Genomic DNA, 14610 nt, shown 5'->3' on the forward strand with positions numbered 1-14610 from the left:
TTGATTTTTTGGGGGATCTTTGGGTGTACTGTTTTGAACTCATGGCCCAGATATGTTGAGCTGATATCCTTTTTTACTTCTCTTCCTTGGTAACTCATAACCTTACTTAAACCAGAAAGAATTAAGAAGCTTAGCCTTGGTATTTGGTTCCCTAAATGACAGTTGAACAATTACAATATGTCATCTTTGTTCTTTATCTATAAGGGAATAAAAGTGTTACTTTTGGAAAGGACAACAGGGGTTTCCTTAAAGATCCTATTAATATAAGGGAAGGCCTTTTGAAAGAATGGGCTTATCACCTACAACATTTCCCTTTTATTTTAGCATGATTGCTACTTTTTTCTTTCTAACTTTGTATTTAGAAAATTGAATCTTTAGAAACATTGCAGGAATAATAACAATGAACTCATATACCTTTAACTTAGATTCACTATTATTGTTTTGACACATTTTGCTTTATCTTTCTTTGTGTTTATATGTATCTGTGTATAATTTTTTCCCCTGAACCATCTGAGAGTATGTTGTAGACATCATGGCACTGCACTCCATAAATATGCCTCTCCTAAGAAAATGGACTTTCTCTAACATATAACCATAATGATCACATTTGGGACATTTATCACTGTTACAGTACTGTTATTTAATATGCAGTTCATATTAGATATTCAAGTTTCTTCAGTTGTCCCAATAATGACTTCTATAGCTATCTTTTTAATTTTAACTAATCTAATCTATGCTTACGCAGTGTGTTTGGTTATCTCTTTAATCCAGAAGAATTCTTTAGCCTATTTTGTTTTGTACGACATTGGCAATTTTGATGTTGCTGTTTTGTAGAATGTCCTTTACTTTTTTTTTTTTTTGAGATAGGGTGTCGCTTTGTCATCCAGGCTGGGGTGCGGTGCAGTGATCTCAGCTCACTGTAACCTTCAGCTCACTTGACTTCCTGGGGTCAAGTGATTCTTGTGCCTCACCCTCCCGAGTAGCTGGGAGTACTAGGCATGCACCACCATAGCTGGCTAATTTTTGTATTTTTAGTAGAGATGGAGTTTTGCCATGTTGGCCAGGCTGGTCTCAAACTCCTGGCCTCAAGGATATCTGCCTGTCTTGGCCTCCCAAAGTGCTGGGATTACAGGTGTGAGCCACCACGCCCAGTCTACTTTGGATTTGCTTTATTGTTTTCACTTTCCATGTGATTAGATTGAGGCTAAATATTTTGGCAGGAAAATTATAGAAGAAATTTTCCTGCAAATATTTTTACAGGAAATTATGTTTTTGTAAGAAAATTATTATTGTACAATAATTATATAATTATTATAACTATAGACAAGTAAATTGTATATTTTTTTCTTACCATAAAACTCTAAACTCATGAAAGTAGTTTATATGTGTTCTCTTAAAAATCACTTTATTTAAGCTATGAAATTCGATTATGCTGTAATGTGGCCAGGCCTGTACACTTCCTTCATTACTTGTTTTTTGTCTGTCTCCATGTCAGCTCCATGAAGAAGGAGATGCTGTGTGTTTTGCTTACTGTAGTAGCCCTGGATTCTAGGACAGTACCTGGCTTAAGAAGCTTAAGAATTATTTGTTGAATAAACAGTTTTTTCTGAAATTGATGAAATAATAAAAAATGACTGTACATTCCCATATCAAGAGTTTGAGAAGTTAACATTTTATGTTTTTGTTTTTGGTCTAAGTACAAGAGACCTAGTTTTATTGTGACTCAGTTTCTGGAATAGTTGCCCCGGATTTCGAGTGCTTTTCTCCTTACCTCCACCCTCCCCCATGTTTTAATGCAGCCCTCCAAAAATATTTACTGAATGTGGACTCTAGACCAGGGCCTGTGCTAGGATACAAAGATGAATGAGGCACCACCCTTATCTTTGAGTAGTATATGTTTTATTTTATTTTATTTTTTTCCCCTGCTGCCTCCCTTGAGTAGTACATGTTTTAGTAAGGGGAACAGACACTAAAGAGTCCTGGTAATGATGAGCAAAGTACTGCATGAGTAAGTATCTGGGGGGCAAGTGTCCCCACTAAGACTCCTGTCAGATCTGCAAAAGGCCTGAGGAATCTGATACATGACTTAATGCAGCGTATACTTGCAGCCTGAAAACTAAGTAATGACAAAATAGACATTCTTGTCAGTGTGAGCCATTCTCTGAGTCCAAGGGGAGTACATAATTCAAACCAGAATTGGTCATTTTGGAGTTTGCACTCTTAGCAGTATACAGTGGAGTGAAATTTAAGAATCAGTTTAATTTTTTTTCAGTTTTTATGTACATAAAACCTGCTTACTACAAGAGACCCAGTTTATTATTTTGTGTTGGTTAACATTCATAAGTATATTTCATCATAATAAGGCTCCGTGAAATTAGTCATTTTATCATTTGCCAATAAAGACATATATCTGAAAATAAATGTTCCTGAACCTGAGCTTGTGCTTTTTTATTCCTCTTAAAGTGGTGTCAATATCAAAATGCCAGTCAACTCCAGTGGACCTGATTGGGTAACTGTGATTCCCAGGAGAATAAAAGGTAAAAAAAAGAATAAGCTTGATGATTTGTTGTTTTTCTTACTAAGTGGGTTGAGGCCCTGTCGTTTCATTTATGTTGCAAAAACTTATATGCCATAGTTACTTCTGGGCACAATTGAAAATATTAAAAGTACTGTTTGATTAAAAAAATCAGATCTTATGTGCATAATTCTGAGTTTTGCTATTTATTGTTATTTTATTTTATTTTTTTTGAGACAGGGTCTTGCTCTGTTACCTAGGCTGGAGTGCAGTGGCGCAATCTTGACTCACTGCAGCCTTGATCTCCTAGGCTCAATTGATCCTCCCATCTCAGCCTCCCGAGTAGCTGGGACTACAGGCACACACCACCACACCTGGCTGATTTTTGCATTTTTTTTTTGCAGAGACAAATTTTTGCCATGTTGCCCAGGATGGTCTTGAATTCTTGAGCTCAAGCAATCCTCCCACTTTGGCCTCCCAAAGTGCTGGGATTACAGACATGTGCACGGCCGAGTTTTGCTATTTAAGCTCATGTAAAAGTTTTCTTCTCTTGCCAGCCCTCTTCTGTTTGGCTCCTCAAGAGTCTTTTGAACAACCTTGTCCAATATGATAGCAACTAGTCACTTGCAGTGATTCAAATTTAAATCAATTAAGATTAAATAAAATTCAAAATCTAGTTATTTAATCACACATGCCCAATAACTATATGTAGACAGCATTTTATGTAGAATTTATCCATCATCTCAAAAAGTTGTGTTGGACATTGCTGCTCTAGAGATATGGGTAAAATTATCATGGAAATGTTTAAATCATCACAAAAAGTTGTGTTGGACATTGCTGCTCTAGAGATATGGGTAAAATTATCATGGAAATGTTTAAAGTAACATTGGGTTGGAGAATAGCAGCTGTTCTCAAAGTGTGATCTGTGGATCAGTGGCATCAGCATTACCAGGCAACCTGATAGAATTGCAAATTCTCAGGTCCTATCTCAGATGACTGAAACAGAAACCCTGGCTGGTGGGGCCGAGCAAAAAAGTTTTAACAAACTTTTCGGGTGACTGATTTATTGGTGTAGAATATTAATAGTAAAAGAACAAAATTCAGAGCAGTAAATGTAAATTTTGCAGAATAGATATAATTAGCTATCGTGATTTTTAGAAAGAAGGGATGAATGTTGCTAGTGAGGCTTATGCAGATGGCGGGCAAGGTCCTTCTAGCTTTTAAAAGTATATTAACTAATAGTACTCCACTCTGCAGATGTTGGCAAACCCTTTTGCTGCAGGGGCTTGATATTTAATACATGTGGATCAAGCAGAGTGGATATTAGCCACAAGCCTTGTATGAGTGGTGGGGAAGGAACTGAAGAGCAAGGACCATCTCAAGGGGCAGCCTCTTTTCAGTTTCTGCTGCTTTGTTACCATGTAGAAACAAACCCTGTATGGCCAGCTCCGTAGATTTGTTTTTTCCAAGAGAAACCAGAAACTTTGATTTTTTAACTGTGATATCTCCATATTTTAGAACATTGACATCCAATTCAAGACTTTGAAAATATTGTATGGGCTAAATAAAATCTGTTTGGCCCATATGCAGCCAGGGCACTGCCAGTTTATATCTCTTGTCTCTAGTATCATATGCCACAAGAATTCCCAGTCTTTTCCTGATGAAGAGCTGTTTTTGATTTACTTGAACCAAATGAATTACTAATTTTAGAGGAGATATATATATATATATGACATTTATCTTTTGTCTCTTTGGGCCTCAACCCTGAGGTCAAGATGTCAGTAGCCAAGGTGTCCTTCAGTAGTACTGCGCTCTAAACACTCTCCATGTTCGACATCTTCAGGAGGCCCTGTCTCCTACTACTGGATCTGTCCTTCTTTCTCACAGACTAGACTGGCTTGCCCTTATTGTGATGTCCCTAGGTGTCCCAGGGATGGTCAGTGGGAGGAACTTTGAAAAGTTTACCTGTACCTGGCAAGTCTTGAGGATCAGCCAGGAAGTGGCTGTGGGTTTATGATGTACTCTTCTGGTTAGAGGGAAGATAGATTTGGTAATTAGTGAGCCTTTTGATATATTTTTAGAGGAAGAAAGTAACTATGAATTAGTAGGAGCAGAATATCCTGGTTTTGAATAGGAAAACCATCTTGTTGTAACAGGTATATAACTGGAAAGAAAAGAGAAGGGCAATTGCTTTATGGACTATGGAAGGAACCCAGCTTGGCAGAACTTCATTGAATTTCACTCTGTGGACCAGCAGGGGGCATTCAAAGACCCTAAATCAAGGGCTCATAATTTTTTTTCCTTCTTTTGCTTCATTCTATGCAAACATTCTGTTTCTGCTTAAACTTTCACCAACTAATTTTAGCATTCATCAAGGTTCATCAGATCTTGCCTGTGGCAATGATTTCTGTGGAATTCTAATTGTGACTTTTAATGTCTCTCATTCTTTCAACATTTATTAGTTGGAATTCTTTTGCAAAGAAGAGTTGTCCCTTCTTCGTTTTAAGTATTTATATCAGTGTAGACTCATGATAATTTCATTCCTTGGAATGAAGGAAAAAAATTATAATGCAATCCAATTCAATCATTATTTTATTTGCTTTTATTTTTGCTCAAATTGTTCCAGTTTTGGCAGTTGGGGAACACTTTCAGTTTGGCTTCTTTGTGCCCTTTTGTCATCCTGTGTGCTGTCATCCTTTTGTTTGTTTTGAGCACTTCCTTAGTTTCTGGCACCACAAGATATTTGAGGCTTGTCTTGTATTTTCTTTGCCTTAGCCTTAGAAGGGGTTTATAGTATTTCTACTTTTATTTCACTTATGAATCCTATATTTTGAAGTTTTTTCCCTATGAAATTGTATTTATGTATTAGCTAATTAATATTCTTACAAGGTAAAACTATTGTTAAGATTCATATTTAGATTGCCTGAGATTGGCAGTGCTACTGCTACTTGTGGGCATAATTCCAGTCAAAAGCAAGGAAAAACAGTTTTTAGTTCTAGTTGACTACCTTTTTAAGAGCAAGCATCTGGTTTATGTCAGGTTTTCCCAGTGCCAGAATTACTGCTGAGTTTTCATTAGTACCTGTAATGTAGTCCCCAGATTATCACAGCTGAGTGGCTCAGGGACCTTGACAGATTCTGACCTCATCAACAACTTGAGGTTATATTTTTTGGGGGAACTTACTGAGAGTTTAGAATAAGACTTGATCTAATAGCAACAGTATAGATAAGAACAATGAAGTTTTACATTTGTGTGTATCTTTGTAGCTATGGTAGGTTGAATACTAAGATGACTTCCAGTGATCTATGCTCTTACATAATCTCCTTCCCCTTGAGTGTGGCAGCGACATGTAAATATGATGGTATATCATTCCTATGATTTGATTATGTTATATGACAAAGTTGACTTTAAGAGAGTGGCATTATCCTAGGTAGACCTGACCTTAGATCAGATGAGCCCTTAACAGGGGCCATGTTCTTCCTGAAGAAATTCAAAGTGTAAGAAGGATCCCATGTGAGGGAGATTCTTTGTTGCTGGTTTTAAAGATGAAGGGGGCCACATGGCTAGGAATTTAGGCAACTTCTAGTAGCTGGAGAGCATCTCCTGGCTGATAACCATCAAGGAAATGGGAAACTCAGTCTTAAAACCACAAGTAACTGAATTCTGGCAGCAACTTGAATGAACTTTTTTTTTTGTTTTTTTTGTTTGTTTGTTTTTGAGACAGAGTCTTGCTCTGTTGCCCAGGCTGGAGCAAGGTTTGCTCACTGCAAACCTCTGCCTCCTGTGTTCAAGCGATGCTCGTGCCTCAGCCTCCCAAGTACCTGGGATTACAGGCGTGCGCCACCACACCTGGCTAATTTTTCTGTTTTTAGTAGAGACAGGGTTTCACCGTGTTGGCCAGGCTGGTCTCGAATTCCTGAGCTCAAGCGATCTACCCACCTTGCCCTCCCAAAGTGCTGGGATTACATGCGTGAGCCACGCGCCCAGCCTTGAATGACCTTTTTGAAGGCTTTTCTCCAGAGAACACAGCCCTGATAATAGCCTGATTCAACTTGTGAGACTCTGAGGAGAGAACACAGTTATGCTATGTCCCAAACTCCTGACCTGCAGATCTGTGGGTTAATAAATGTCTCTTGTTTTTAAGCCACTAAGTTTGTGGTGATGTGTTACACAGCAATAGAAAACTAATAAAATAACTACCATCTAGATCAAGTTATTGAACATTTAGAACATATAGGATGTTTCCAGGACCCTAGCATGCGCTTTACTATTCACACTATTACAGTATTGAATTTTCACAATAACCCTTCAAAATAACTAGTAGTTGACCCATTTTATGGATGATGTGACCAAAGTCCAGAGATTTCACTTATTGTGTCATCATTTTGAGTCCTTCTTTGTTAGGCTAGACTCTGAGGGTATAGTTAGGGAATAAGATGAAAATTTAAATGATTTCTGAAGTCTCAAGAGTTGGAAATGTGGAGTCAGACTTAGAGTAGGTCCCGTGACTCTTCATCTAGCATTTTCCCTACTGCCCCTTAACCATGTTTAGGAGGTATGGCCAATGATGTCTTGATGCTTTGGTTTGCCTGCAGTAGTTAATTTTTTTTTTTTTTTTTTTTTTTTTTTTGAGAAGGTGTCTCGCTCTGTCACCCAGGCTGGAGTGCAGTAGTGTGATCTCGGCTCATTAAAACCTCTGCCTCCTGGGTTCAAGCAATTCTTCTGCCTCAGCTTCCCAAGTAGCTACCATTGCAGGCACAATGCCACCATGCCTGGCTAATTTTTGTATTTTTAGTAAAGATGTGGTTTTGTATGTTGGCCAGCCTGGTCTGAAACTCCTGACCTCAAGTGATCCGCCTGCCTTGGCTTCCTAAAGTGTTGGGATTACAGGTGTGAGCCACCACTGTACCTGGCCTGCAGTAGTGAAATTTATCAACCTTCTAGTATACAAATGATGAAGTGAATGATAGTGTTTCATGTTGTGCAGTAAAAACGAAACTAGTCATTTTGTGGATGAGACCTCATCTGATGTTGATTTCTAGAAAATGGCAGATAAATGTTATAACAAATGGGACAAAGCTATTTTATTTTTTAAAAATTTAACTATCTGGATGCAGCTGTCAAAGGGACAAAGCTATTTTAAAGACAACTACTTTCCAATTACTGGAAAAAATAATTTGATACAGAATATCTTTAATTTAGTTAACCGGGAAAATCAAAGGGCTCATGTTCTGCGTATAAAACTACTAACTGATAGCATTTGAGGGAAGGAAGCCTCCTCAATATATCAGCAAAATGTATTTCTTTGTAAATGGTACCATCTCTACCACTACCTGCCTCTACACTTATTGAGAAACTTTGTCAAGTCACTCTGTGACTTGCTTTCTTCATCTTTAAAAGGTATTTCGACAGCCGGGCGCGGTGGCTCATGCCTGTAATCCCAGGACTTTGGGAGGCCGAGGCGGGTGGGTCATGAGGTCAGGAGATGAGACCATTCTGGCTAACATGGTGAAACCCCATCTCTACTAAAAATGCAAAAAACTAGCCGGGCGTGGTGGCAGGCGCCTGTAGTCCCAGCTACTCAGGAGGCTGAGGCAGGAGAATGGCGTGAACCCGGGAGGCGGAGGTTGCAGTGAGCCGAGATTGCGCCACTGCACTCCAGTCTGGGTGACAGAGTGAGACTCCGTCTCAAAAAAAAAAAAAAAAAAAAAAAGATATTTGGACTAGCTACTCTCTAAGGTCCCATTCAACAGTCTATGAATTTATAGAATTTCTATCTATATAGCATTCTTAGCTTACCTCTGTAAACTGCAGAGGTTTTAGGGGACTAAAATATATAGGAAAGAAAATTAAATTTCCAAGGTTTCATAGGGGGAATTCAAGGAGTAAACTCAAACTCAAGCCATTACAATTACTGTGTAGCTGGGCCCTTCTCATATTCCCAGCACTTGACAGAGTGTTCCTAACCAGCTCAATATACACTATCCTCATTCCTCATCCTGCTGAGGGCTATCCCTCCCTACTGACCTTATCCCAAGCTTCCTATGCTCATGGCAGTCTCTGGTGCAGGGAATTGGTTGATCCCATTTCTTCTGTCTTGTTTTCCCCCTTATAAACTGTGTACTCCCCTTTGTCCTGCCTTTTACTGTTCTTAATTCTGCAGACAATTCCATACCACAAAATTAACGGACAGGTTTGCTGCACATCTCACCCCGCAGCCCTCCCCGCCCCGCCCCACCTCAATTCACGTTGTGTCCTTTTCGTCCAGCTCTTTCTGGATGATTTAGGGAAATTTATCTCTCTGCCTTTTTCTCTTTCGTTTTGTTCCATCTTTGGCCCAGACAGCCCTCATTATGGCTAATGGATTACATGGCGTGACACCCTTTGGAGGAAAATGCAAACCATGGGCTTTAAAGAGAAGCCAAGAAATTTTAGAGATGCAGGGACATTACTTTCAAATAATAAAAAATATCCCTTCTGGTTTTGCCCAAATCTTCATATCTGCTTTTACAACCACCTCTGTTTAAACTTCTTCCTTCACCAGCAATTTTCAAGATAACCATAAAGTTGAGTAATAACTCATTTTTATTTTTTGTTTTAATTATTTTTATTCCATGTGAATAGTACATTAGGGGTTATATTATCTATTTAAGAGACTTTCATATCTCAGTTATCTTACATGAAATGCATTGTGAGTTCCAAGAAACACCATTTAAACAGCCACAGACTGCTTAAAAATCATATTAAAATTGTCAGGAAATGTTTTTGTCCCAGTTGACCATAAGGGGGCAACATAGGTATGTGCATTTCATTTAAAAAATATGATTTTTTTTCTCATGTAGCATGCAGCATGTTTAAAGAATTAATGTCAGATTTAGTAATTGATTTGCTTTCCTTAGCTCTGGTAGTAAATATAATTAACATTTGAATGGAAATGGTAATTGTTTCCTGTGTGACATATACTTTTCTTTATAACACATATTTGACACAGAATAACCGAGTCTACCAAATTAACAGTGGTAAAAAATTGTAACATCAAAATAACTTTTAATTCTCATTCTAGTAAATGTTTTCTGTGGGCCCTAGGTGTCGTCTCTGGAGCTCTCTAACTATGCAGCCTCGATGTACTGATATAATGAGGGAGCTTTGCACAAGGTGCAGTAACATATTAAAGCTACACTTGATAACATGTTGAGAAATTATTTTTGAACAAGCCAAGGAAATGTTTACCCTACACGCCCCCAACAATTTTTCTTTGATAATCGCATTTGCCAAATAAAGCTTTTAAAATCAGCGTTCAGTTTCCTTTTCTGCTTGGGCTCTGAACCTGCAAAGAATTAGCAGATGCCGAAGAAAAAAAGATTAGATATGCACTCTGTGTCAAATAGAACATCATCTTTGGAGGGATAAAAACCAAAATAATTTGGAGTAACACAGATAATGTCAAGTCAAATAAGCTAAAAGTAGTCACAAATAGGGGAGTCACTTAAATTTAAATTTCTGAGTTGTGTAAGCATTTAGAGTCCAAATTGTGGCTTAATAGGTGACTATAGAATGACTGGACTTTGATAAAGGTTGTGTAAGAAAATGATATAACCTGGTGGTTTCTTGAAGATTGTAGGTTTGAATAATTGTTAGAAAAAAAAATTCTTCAAGAAAAAAAAAAAGAAATGGTTAACATCTATAAACATCTGTTTTTGAGAAGTGATCTAGCACACAGTGGTTAAGATCACGGGCTTTGGGCTCACTTGCTTGGGCCAGGTGCTGGCTTTGCTCCTTACTAGCTCAGCTCTGGGACCTTGGTCAAGTTGTTTAGCTGTTCTGAAAGGTAGGGATAGTGATAGGACCTACTTCAAAGAGTTACTGTGAGCATATGAGATAATACGTTTGCTCAGAATAGTGTCTGAGGCAGAGTAAACTTGCAAGAAATATTAGCCATCACAGTCTGTTTTGAAGCATGTAACGTGTGGCATTTTCTACAGGAGGTGTTAGGGCAGAAGGATGTTGACTTTCCCTCTGAAAGGTCGTTTTGCTTGTGTTATCAAGTGTAACTAGGTTACAACCAGGAGGTACACATTGGTGATGTATTTTTAGCATTGTTCATTATATATAAAGACTTTCTGAACCTTTTGTATAATGGAGAATAATCCGTTAGATTGTCTGCCATTAGTTTGTTCTCCATATTAAGTGGTGTTTTTTTGGAATTAAAATTAAAATTTGAAGATGGGATTCATGGATTCTAACTTTGCTTTTAATGGGCTGAAAACAGTGAACTAATACTACTCTGTATGTGTAAAGTATTAGTCTAAGTTGTTACTTGCCTCGCAGGCATGTGGGTGAGAAACTGTTCTCTTCTGGGAGAATGCTGGATAAATGCTTATGTCCACACATTTCCTTTGGTTTTGTCTTCCTTTATATTTGGCTTTGATAAAAACATATGTAATCAGGCTGGACATGGTGGCTCACGCCTGTAATTCTAGCACTTTGGGAGGTCGAGGCGGGCAGATCACTTGAGATCAGGAGTTTCAGATCAGCCTGGCCAACATAGTGAAACCCCATCTGTACTAAAAGTGCAAAAATTGGCCGGGCGTGGTGGATCACGCCTGTAATCCCAGCACTTTGGGAGGCCGAGGTGGGTGATCACAAGGTCAAGAGATTGAGACCATCTTGACCAACATGATGAAACCCTATCTCTACTAAAAATACAAAAATTAACTGGGTGTGGTGGTACACGCCTGTACTCCCAGCTACTCGGGAGGCTGAGGCAGGAGAATCGCTTGAACCCAGGAGGCAGAGGTTGCAGTGAGCTGAGATCATGCCACTGCACTCCAGCCTGGCGACAGAGCAAGACTCTGTCTCGGGAAAAAAAAAAAAAGCAAAACTTAGCCAGGCATGGTAGTGCGTGCCTGTAATCCAAGTTACTTGGGAGGCTGAGGCAGGAGAATCACTTGAACCCAGGAGGCGGAGGTTGCAGTGAGCCGAGATTGTGCCACCGCACTCCAGCCTGGGCAAAAAGAGTGAGACTCCATCTCAAAAAAAATGTAAGCAGAGGGAATGCTGAAAGTCCCTCCTTTCCTTTCTGTCCACCAATACCTTCATGCCCATTTCAGATCTTCCCATTTTTGTACAAAGGAAAACCTTTTTTTTTTTTAATTTTACTTTTAAGTTCTGGGATACATGTGCAGAATGTGCAGGTTTATTACATAGGTATACATGTAGTTTGCTGCACCTGTCAACCCATCATCTAGGTTTTAAGCCTTGTGTTTGTCCTAATGCTCTCCCTCCCCTTCCCCCCAACCCCCCGACAGGCCACGGTGTGTGATGTTCCTCTCCCTGTGTCCATGTGTTCTCATTGTTCAACTCCTACTTACGAGTGAGAACATGCTGTGTTTGGTTTTCTGTTCCTGTGTTAGTTTGCTGAGAATGATGACTTCCAGCTTCATCCATGTCCCTGCAAAGGACATGAACTCATTCTTTTTTATGGCTGTGGAAAACCTTTTTTTAATCAGGAGAAAAGTCTGGGATTTGAGGTCTGACAGCAGGAAATGTTTCCCACATGCTATCAGGCTAACAAATACATGGGCATAATTGTTTCTTGGGACATTTTTCATCTATTGTTGGAGGAGAATATTAAAATATTTGTTTTTCTTTTTTCTTTGCAGAAACTAACAGTCTAGAACTATCTCAAGGCTCAGGAACTTTTCCTTCTGGGTATTATTATAAAGACCAGTGGAGGCCCAGAAAGTTTAAGATGCGTCAGTTTAATGACCCTGACAACATTACAGAGTGCTTACAAAGAAAAGTGGTGCATTTATTTGGTGACTCAACAATCAGGCAATGGTTTGAATACCTTACTGCATTTGTTCCAGGTTGGTACTTTGCCTTTTGTTTCGTAACTCTTTCCCACATCAGCTTTGAAATAAGCAGACTCACTCAGGTGCCTGAAGAAAGGTTATCAGGTGAGGAAACATATATTTCTGTGTAGGACTAAAGAGGTACCCAAACCCTGGAGAGATGTGTGACAGTTTCTGATCGATAGCTGTGTTGTGTTGTACTCATGGAAGCACTGGGTTCTCATTGAGGTTTATGTCACTGATGAGCTGTATGACTTTGGACAAGTCATTTACTTTTTAGGGCTTCATTTCTCCATGTGTGAGATGAGACAGCTGGACCATGTCACTTCACAGGTGTCTTTCCCTTCTAATATTCTGGGTTGTAAAATAGAGGTGGGCATTTCCAGTTGTTTCTGCCCTAGTTCTGTCTCATCCAACTCCAAGTTTATAGTAGCTTTGAGTAGAAGGAAGCAGCCAGACCTATGGTGGTCCATATTGCATCCTTGCAGCAAAGCCATCCCTGTGTCATCCGTTGGGCCTACCATTGGTGTGACTCTGAGATGGAGTTGGCTCCTCCTGAGGGAGTCTGGGTAAGTTCCAACATTCTTAGCTTCTTGATTTCTCTGCTTGGCTCTGGGGCTGTTCTCCAGACTCAGAACAAAACCCCAGTGGTTGGAGGCCCACCCCTTCTTCACAAGGGCATTCTTTTCTTTCTGGAAGGGGTATGGATGAGGTAAGGAAGGAGGGATCCTGAAGGAGCAGAAATAAAGACCCTGCTTACAATTTAGAGAGCTGATAGTTTTGTGGGAACTGTTTTTAATGGCCATGTGTGGGCAAGGCTTTTAATAAAGCCTGATGGTTTGTTGTGAGTTGTTTGTGATTGTTTTTATCAGCCCTTTTATTTATTATGTCAACTTAGTTTTATTGATTGATTGATTGAGATGAGGTCTCACTCTCTCATCCAGGCTGGAGTGCAATGGTGTGATCATGGCTCACTGCAGCCTCAACCTCCTGGGCTCAAGCGATCCTCCCACCTCAGCCTCCCAAGCATTTGGGACCACAGGCGTGAGCCACTGCACTCAGCTAATTTTTCTGTATTTTTTGTAGAGACATGGTCTCACTGTATTGCTCAGGCTAGTCTCGAATTCTCATGCTCAAGCAGTCCGCCCGCCTCAACCTCCCAAAGTGCTGATGGCTCACACCTGGCCTCAACTTAGTTTTAAATTTAATTTTTAGAAGGAAAGGGGAAGTAGATATTGTCCCCAAAAGTGTAAAGTCAGTTCCACTTTTTGTTTTGCTTGTTTTTTAAATTGAAACAGATATAACTAAGCTTTGTTTGATAAAGTATAATTTATACATTAGGAGAAGGGAAATACTTTGTATGGCTTGATGCTAGACAAGGTTTGATGTGATGCTGACCAGTGAGGGCCTTCCTAGTTGTCTGTAGTTGCTTGCTTCTTAAATTCTAATGATGTAGCTTGGTATTTCCTTTGATAGCAAGGATCACACTGACTGTTTTCATCACGTCCCACCATATACTTTACAGACATATCTTCACCTGATAAAAATAAAGCCTGTGTCAGTGCTTGATCTAATCAAAAGAAAGTGGTAGCTTGAGATTTTATTCAGTTAAAATGGGGCTAAATGCTAAGTAGTAGTTAGGTAGGAAAATCTAGAAGAGAAACCTGGAAATGCAAGGAGAAAAAAATGAAACCTACTTTAACCCTTAAGAATATATGACTATATATATATGTATATATATATATATATATATATATTTTTTTTTTTTTTTTTTTTTTTTTTGAGACGGTGTCTCACTCTGTCACCCAGGCTGGAGTGCAGTGGTGTGATCTCTACTCACTAAAACCTCTGCCTTGCAGGTTCATGTGATTCTCCTGCCTCAGCCTCCCAAGTAGCTGAGATTACAGGCACCTGCCACCATGCCTGGCTAATTTTTGTATTTTTAGTAGAGACGGGTTTCACCGTGTTGGCCAGGCTGGTCTCAAACTTCTGACCTCAAGTGATCTGCCTGCTTTGCCCTCCCAAAGTGCTGGGATTATGGGCATGAGCCACCTTGCCCATCCTATAGGACAATTATATTCTGATGTTACTTTTTCAAAATTGACCATGAACTCACTGAGGGCAAGGACTATATAGCTTATCCATCTGAGCATTGCTGGCTTGTAGCACCTATAGTAGTGGGCACTAAGTAGGTGCTAAGGAAATATTAGTTAAATTGGATTGTCAACATTTACTTAAGGC

General features: G+C 39.3%; 1 protein-coding gene across 10 annotated transcripts in view; it reads left to right on the forward strand.

Moving 5' to 3' along the window:
- The window catches only part of NXPE3 (neurexophilin and PC-esterase domain family member 3), a 47386-nt gene that overhangs the window by 24624 nt on the left and 8152 nt on the right, over positions 1-14610 (forward strand). For 7 of the 10 annotated variants that reach the window (XM_003821934.5, XM_055110223.3, XM_008975427.5 and 4 more), the window contains 2 exons: positions 2464-2537; positions 12178-12384. In XM_003821934.5, coding sequence (XP_003821982.1) covers positions 2464-2537; positions 12178-12384 — 281 coding nt within the window. The remainder of the gene's footprint in view (positions 1-2463; positions 2538-12177; positions 12385-14610) is intronic. The other 3 variants (XM_034957038.3, XM_057301843.2, XM_057301844.2) reach the window with 1 other exon arrangement.

Source organism: Pan paniscus, chromosome 2, assembly GCF_029289425.2.
Source record: "Pan paniscus chromosome 2, NHGRI_mPanPan1-v2.0_pri, whole genome shotgun sequence".
NCBI lineage: Eukaryota > Metazoa > Chordata > Mammalia > Primates > Hominidae > Pan > Pan paniscus.